This window comes from Mus caroli, chromosome 19 (assembly GCF_900094665.2).
Source record: "Mus caroli chromosome 19, CAROLI_EIJ_v1.1, whole genome shotgun sequence".
NCBI lineage: Eukaryota > Metazoa > Chordata > Mammalia > Rodentia > Muridae > Mus > Mus caroli.
In genome coordinates this window covers 33473377-33481295 of record NC_034588.1, presented here as the reverse complement: position 1 = coordinate 33481295, position 7919 = coordinate 33473377, and the positions used below count along the sequence as shown (strand labels likewise).

General features: G+C 45.9%; 1 protein-coding gene across 1 annotated transcript; it reads left to right on the top strand.

The window, feature by feature from the left end:
• Positions 1 to 1843: 1843 nt before the first annotated feature.
• Positions 1844 to 3511, top strand: Fgfbp3 (fibroblast growth factor binding protein 3). The gene has a single exon (XM_029472770.1). It carries the CDS (start codon positions 1847 to 1849, stop codon positions 2597 to 2599), a length of 753 nt encoding a protein of 250 aa, XP_029328630.1. The 5' UTR covers positions 1844 to 1846; the 3' UTR covers positions 2600 to 3511.
• Positions 3512 to 7919: the final 4408 nt, after the last annotated feature.

The following is a 7919-nucleotide window of genomic DNA, read 5'->3' as shown; positions in this document are numbered from 1 at the left end:
TACAGAGAAACCCTGTCTCGAAAAAAACCAAAATAAATAAATAAATAAATAAATAAAAAATAATAAAAAAAAAATAACTCTGCTTAAAATACACAGTCACAGTCAGATACACAATGAACTCAAGATCCAAGAGACCCTATTTTTAAAAAGGGAGTCTTATAAGATGGCTCAGCAAATTAGAGACTTGCTGCTAAACCTAACCATCTGAGTTGAATCCTTCAATTCTTGAGACTTGCAGTAGACTCCTGAAACTTGTCTTCTTATTTCCTCAAGTATACTGTAGCATTTGAGCCCACACACACCAAATAAACAATAAACAAATGTAAAATTCTCTTTAATTTTATAAACGATATATATATACACATACACCTTGGGCTGGCGAGATGGCTCAGCGAGTAAGAGTAAGTACTGAACGCTCTTCTGATGGTCCTGAGTTCAAATCTCAGCAACCACATGGTGGTTTACAGCCACCCATAATGAGACCTGATGCCCTCTTCTGGCACGTCTGAAGACAGCTACAGCAGTGTACTTATGTATAATAATAAATAAACCTTAAAAAAAAAAAAGAAAGAAAGAAAGAAAGAAACTTGCAGGTTGGGAGGCAGAGGCAGACGGATTTCTGAGTTGGAGGCCAGCCTGGTCTACAAAGTGAGTTCCAGGACAGCCAGGGCTACACAGAGAAACCCTGTCTCGAAAAACAAAACAAAACACAAACAAACAAAAACAGCAAAATTAACCCAAAGTCTATCCTCCTACAGAGGCACACAAAGAACAGGTTACTACTTGAATATTACACCACTTGAATTTGTATTACTTTTCAACCACAAAGCAAATCATTCCTTTTAGGACCTTTGAGTTCTGAAAAAATATTTAGAACTAATCTATCATATCCCAAATAGTTAAAAACCAAAGTGTCCCTACTTGGATGTACTGATGAAAATATAGAACTGAGTGACATGATAAATAGAAAGACTGAAAATAGTGGGGCCTTTGAGATGACTCAGTAGGCAAAGGCACTTGCCACCCCACTGGGCCCTACAAACTGAGTTGGATCTCTGGGGTACACACACACAGAAGAAATACATGCAATGCAAAACGAAAAAAAAAAAAAAAAAAGAAGAAACTGCAAATAGCATCTGGTTCTGAATATTATTGTTTCATTTCATCTTTCTTAACTATATATAGACCAGTTTTTTAAACATTTGTCTTATTTTCAGCGGTGAGAGCAAAATACAGCATTTTCTATTTCATGTCTCATGGCTGCTTCTATCATACTTCTGCGGCATGGTGGGTCTGCACGCGGGTGTATCTTCTGTGTGTGTTAGCAGTGGCCGAAACCTACTGAGAGAAGTCTGGGAGGGGCATGAAGGGGGAGGCCCCTTCTGTCCCATTGATAACAGGTTCATTCACAGCCATTTAAAACAGACTAATCCCTTATGCAGTCATTCGCTCTACTCTAATAGGGCCCTTCCACCTCTTCTAGAATTCGGTAAGCTAAAAGTACATGTATCCAATTAATCTGAAATAATTTTGTATACAGTTTGGTGACGGGTGGAGGGTGTGTGGTTGGGTGATCATTAAACTTCACTTTTCTATTTTAGTGAATGTTTAAAAAACGATTCCTTAAACATTAAGTTGTTCCCTTAGGACAGACAACTCTTTAAAAGTGCTTCTCCCGGCTAAGTGAGAACACTGGTTTCAGGAAAGTCGGGTCAGGAGAGTTGGCAGGTTCCTGTGTCCAGGGAGAAGGGCTGAGCGGGACTCATCCGTAGCCTTCATTTGCAGATCCTAGGATGCTCCTCGCCTCCTGCTGCCTGCGCTGAGGTCCCAGGAATCCCAGAGTGGCATGGCCAACGCGGGCATGAGTCCTCCGAGGCCGCGGGCGTCGCTCTCCCCGCTGACGCTGCTGTTGCTGCTGGGAGGCTGCCTCCTCTCGGCCGCGGGGAGGGACAAGGGGGCAGCAGGCAGGGAAGTGGCCCGGGCCTCCCGCCCCACGGACGGCTCCTCCGGTCGCTTCGTGAGTCCAGAGCAGCACACGTGCAGCTGGCAGCTCCTGGTGCCCGCCCCGGGGACGCCGACTGGCGGAGAGCTGGCCTTGCGCTGCCAGACTCCGGGCGGGGCGAGCCTGCACTGCGCCTACCGCGGGCATCCGGAGCGCTGCGCGGCCACCGGCGCCCGGCGCGCGCACTACTGGAGACGGCTGCTGGGCGCGCTGCGCAGGAGACCACTGCCCTGCCTGGACCCCGCGCCGCTGCCGCCACGCCTGTGCGCCCGCAAGACGGCTGGCGCAGAGCTGCACTCGCCGGCCCACCTCAGCCTACCCGCGCGTCCCAGCGAGCCTCCCGGGTCCAGGGCGCGGAGCCCGGCTCGGTCGCGACAATCGGTGCGGTCCCCAAGCTCCCAGCCCGAAAAGAAGCCCTTGCTAGTGAAGTCCAACTCGGGAGGGAGGAAAGCGGGCTCAGACCCGGTCCCGGAGCCTCCTGCGGCGGCCGGATTCCAACCCAATGGGCTGGACCAGAATGCCGAGCTCACTGAGACCTACTGCACCGAGAAGTGGCACTCCCTTTGCAACTTCTTTGTCAATTTCTGGAATGGCTGAGGCTGCGGGCTGGCAGGGGCACTAGGGGTAGGTGCTGAGAAGCAGAGGGTAGCGCAGCCAGGGCGGGAGACGTCCTTAGACAGGGAACCGGGATGAAGAATAAACTAGTCGGCTAGTCGGGATTCCAAAATGGGTCAGGGGTCAGGGTAAGAAGAATCTGAAGCAGCTGGAGAGCGCTTTTGTTTTTTATTTTATTTTTATTTTTTTAAGCATCTCAGCTCTGATTTAAGAGCAGAAGAAATAGTGGAAACAAATAGATTTATATCGAGTATGGGAAAATTGTAGACTAGGGAGAGAAGCTGAGAATAGCGAGAATGAAGTGACTAAAGAGGTGAGAATCTTTGCTAGGAAGTGGGATACAATGTATATCAACACATTTTCATTAACTGTAACTGTGAGTAAGAACCTGAACCATGCTGAATAGTTCAAAATCTTCTTGGGTTTCAACTTGAGAAAATGAATACCCACCCCCACCCCCTCCTTTCTGGATTGTTATGAACTTTGGGTGTGACTGGCATCACACTTTCTATGTAGATTACAACCTTATAGGTAAATAATAAATCTAAGACTGGATTATCAGGACAATTGCTTTTCAGTCCCTTTACTACTTTTTAACTGAATTTTGAGCCTACCGTCCAGAAAAGTTCATTAACTACCTAAAATCAGAAGTGAATTTTACAAGTTCAGTGCTGTCTGGATCTCCAAATACAAACAAAAAACTCCAAGCCTTTAAATTTTGATTACTCTTTTTAAAATCAGCTAAAATGTAAACATGTATCTGGGGTCATTTGGCCCTTCATCTCTTCTGTGATTAAATTTAAAATGTGTGTGTGTGTGTGTGTTTTAAATATGTTGTAACAACTGTCTTTAATTAAAAACAAAAAAACTGGTTGGATTTAAAGAGTTGTAAAATGATGGAAATTCTGCTATTTCTTTCATTTATTTATTTATTTATTTATTTTTATTTTGTGGGTGTGTGTGAGGTTATGTACCCCGTGCATGGGGGATCCTGTGGGACAGCTGAGAGAACATCCCATCCTTTAGAAATGGGTCTGAGATCTGCCGCGTGGATGCTGGGAATTGAATTCTTTGGCCCCTAGCTAGTCTACCAAGTATACCTTTATTTGAGCACCCCATCATCTGTGTGGTGTGTATGTGAGTGTGTGTGTGTGTGTGTGTGTGTGTTCATATGCGTGTTTATGTGCAGGTATGCACACACAGAGGTCAGAATATACCTTGCCTCCAGAGTAAGTTATCTCCCTCCACCATGTGGGTCCTGGGGACTGAACTCAGGCCTTCTGCCTTGACTGGAGGTTCCTATGTCAACTGAGGTGACCTGTGGAGTTCCTAAACTTGTTTTAAGTTTTAGGTGAGATGCTTGTGTTCTGCAACCCGGGCAGGCCATGACATGAATGCTGCAATCTTCCTGACTCAGCTCCCAACTGGCTGGGGTTAAAGGCATGCCCCACCATGTCCAGTTATCCTCTTACCTTACATTACCTAAGCCTGAGCCCAAAGCCAATGGGAGCCCCACCCTCACCCTCCCAAGTAGAATACCTCTATTTTTACTCTCTCCCTTTAAAAATGTTAGTAAGTGCAACAAATTCCTGACCTTTTCTATTTGATCTGCCTCTATGGCATAAAAACTATTTTATACACATTTTGTGTACTTCTGAACTCAAGCAATTGTTAAAACATCCAGATAGAGCATACTCTGAGGGTAGACTTATGTGGTCACGTGTTGAGTAGCACTGATCCTTCGATAAAATTAATCATGGCCAAGGAAACTCAAGGTATCTGGAGACCATTCTCCAAAAGTATGGCCCAACATACACAGTCTCTAAAAAAAGACGAGCAAAAAGCTTGCATCACTAAAAAGAAACAATGGAAATAAATCTGTACTGTCCAGAACCGTGGCTAGAATCACACTTTCATCTCTCTGGGAAAAAGGACTACCAGGCCCTCCCAGGATGCCCTCCGATAGTCTAACAAATTCCCTTCTAAGAAAGATGAAAAGACCATAGCTCTTGGACCAAAGTCTGTGTGTCCAAGAGCTGTGCCAGGACCCTGGCTCGGGAACAAGAAACAGCTGCTTGCAGTGGGAGGGAAGGGATCAGATCCCTCCATCTGTCTTTTGAATGACATTGGAGAAGTCCCAGTATCTTCAGGTCTTTTTGGAGATTGGGTTGGGCTAAGTCTGGGGTTTTTAAAGCACACTTATTACCTTTTAGAATCATATATGCAATTCTCCACAGACATGATAACTCGAATAGCAACAAGTATAACATGTGAAGTACATGATGTAACCCAGGAGAGATGGCGGACTGGACTTCAAAGAGCCGGAGAAATGGCCAGGGAAAGGGAGGAAGTGTCTGTGTCTAGGACATCTAGAATAGTATGGAAGGACATGCTAGACAGACAAGCGTCAGCTGGAAGAGGAGGCAGAGTGGAGGGGAAGTTGCCAGGGTACGCTAGCATTTCCTTGCTGTCAGTGCTGAGATCAGAAGGGGTCAAAGAGGAAAGTGCTGGTAGCTCTGTCTGTGGGAGAAAGAGGAATTATCAAAGACACACAACCATCTTGTTCTAGTTCTGTTTTCAAAGTTACTTGGCAGTCAGGAGGCAGAGGTAGGCAGAGGTAGGCAGAAGGAGATCTATGAATTCCAGGCTAGCATGGTTTATACCGTGAGTTCTAGCCGATCCAAGGCTACATGGTGAGACTCTGTCTCAAAAAAGAAAAAAAAAATCCCTTAAGGTACTGGTCCTTTATAAATTTACTTAGCAGGCATGGGAAGTGACTAATCCTTGGTGATGAACAGCAATGTGGAAATGTAAGCTGAATAAACCCTTTCCTCCCCAATTTGCTTCTTGGTCATGATGTTTGTGCAGGAATAGAAACCCCGACGAAGACAGCGGTTAAGAGCACTGGCTACTTGCTCTTCCAGAGGTCCTGAGTTCAATTCCCAGCAACCACATGGTGCCTCACAAACATCTTTTGGGATCTGATGCCTTCTTCTGGTGTGTCTGAAGACAGCTACAGTGTACTCATATAAACAAAATAAATAAAACTTTTTAAAAAAATTAGAAATCACTTCTGGAGTAATTGGCTGCATGCCTGTGATCCCAGCACTTGCAAGGCAGAGGCAGGTGGATTTAAGGCCAGCCTTGTTTGTGTAGTGAGTTCCAGGACAGTCAGAGCTACATAGGGAAAGCCTGTCTCATAAAATAAAATAATTAAATAAATAAATTAAATTAAAAAGAAACCAACCTCGGGGCTGTTTTGGCTAGGGTTTGTTTCAGTGATGGAGAACCTGTTTTGTCTGTACAAGATGGGTGGGAAAGGAAGCAAAGGGATGGGGAGGCAAATATACCTCTCGTTTCTCCATTGTTCCTTGTGATAAAGTACCAGCTATCCACTCAAATCCGGTCCCCCTCTTTTCCTGGATGAGTACCCCCAAGCCAGGGATATTTTATAGCCATCTTTGTACACAGGCGCGATCAGTGACTAACCTTTTGCCAATGATTTGTGTAACTTCAACTTTACTATGCTTAAGTAACATGCCGCTTGTCTTTCCTCAGAATTTAGGCAAGGATGCACTAGAAACTGAACCTCAGTCATGCAGAGACATGCAGTACCCTGAGGACAACAGAGGCAGACAGAAGGACGGAGGAGAATTGAGTAGGAGGGGGCTCAGCATTGGAGCCCTGAGAAAACTTCAGCCATGCCTTGGGGAGTATAGTATAGCACAGACATTGCTCATTTCAGGATGCCGTGTTAGACAGGAATGGCCCGTTCTAGCTTCAGCCACTTGTAATGGCCCAAGCAAAGTATGGGGTTATGGGAAGTGTGGTGTCTTCTGAAGATGCTGCTGGTAAGATGCAGCTGGCTAACAGGGTCAGCTAACTACACCACACTCGGTCACCCAGTCACCACAGTGCACAATACAAGTGGCTAGTTCCTACAGCTGCCGTACAAAGAAATGTAAGAACAGAAGAGTATTTCAGAGTCGCCAAGAGGAGGTTTTGGCATTTTCCCCTCCTGCTGCCATGAAATATTATAGGTAAATCTAAGTAGCAATGTATGCAATAGAAACCAACACACGTGGGTTCAGATCGGGGTCTTGCAGCTGGGTAACCTTGGGCAATTCACTCCCCTCTTTCCGAGTCTCATCTTTCTGCTTGTGAAACAGAGATGGCCATAACAGTACTCTCACCACAGTGCCGTGGAGAGACTTAAGAGGGATGCTCAGGAAGGGCACAGAGCTGGACTCGTTGCACGTGTAGATAAGTATATAGCTAAAGCTTCTTTTCTTTTGGATGTCAGTGTAGATATCAAAAGGGAGATCTCCCTCGGAAAAAGAACTTATACAAGATAATCATTGGCAACTCTTCTCAGTTTAGAACAGTGAATGAATGAATGAATGAATGAATAGTGAGGGTCAGGGTGTGGCTCAGTGGTAAAGTGTATGTTTGAAATGTGCAAAGGCCAGGTTTTACTCTCCAGCACCAGAAACAGGAGGAAAGAGAGGGAGAGGGAGAGGGAGAGGGAGAGGGAGAGAAGGGGATGTTGCAGAACTGGACAGCACTCACATCCCCGATGTAAAAGCACAGAGATGGGGGTAGGGAGTGGGGTATGGAGAGCATGGGGGTGTTGGAAGGGTTGGAGAAGTCGTGGAGGGGAGTCTTCAACACGAAGACTTGAAAGGAGAGGCGAGTTCATAAATGGCCTTAGAGCCTTGGGGACCACAGCTGACCTCCCAGCCCCACCGCTTTCTTATAACTTCAAAGAACGGTCTCTTTAGTTCTTGACCAGTGCTTCCAGCTGCAAGGCTTTGATGAACTTACTCAGAGTTTTGTCCCCCCCTGTGACCTCTTGGCTCATCACATTCAAAATTCTCCCCCCTTTTTTTAAATATAAAAGCAGCCATAAAAGCATCCCAAACTCCTCCTTCTCTCTCTGCCTCTGTGTCTGTGTCTGTCTCTGTCTCAGCAAGAAGCCTACTTCAATCAATCATCCTAAAATCATCAGTGCTGAGGCCGTGGCTCAGAGGCAAACCAAGCAAGTGCTTCACATGCACACTCTGCTTCATCCTCAGCACTGTACAGGGAAAAGGAAGGAAGAAGGAAGAAGGGGGGGGAGAAAGGAAGGAAGGAAGGAAGGAAGGAAGGAAGGAAGGAAGGAAGGAAGGAAGGTGGGGTCATCATATAGAGACAGCAAAAAGAAGTGTAATAGAAATGGCTGTTAATAAATCCCAGCACGCGGGGCGTGGTAGCGCACGCCTTTAATCCCAGCACTCGGGAGGCAGAGGCAGGCGGATTTCTG

Bases quoted from the DNA above. Each gene is read 5' to 3' on its own strand.
- Fgfbp3 (XM_029472770.1), top strand. From the start codon at position 1,847: ATGGCCAACGCGGGCATGAGTCCTCCGAGGCCGCGGGCGTCGCTCTCC.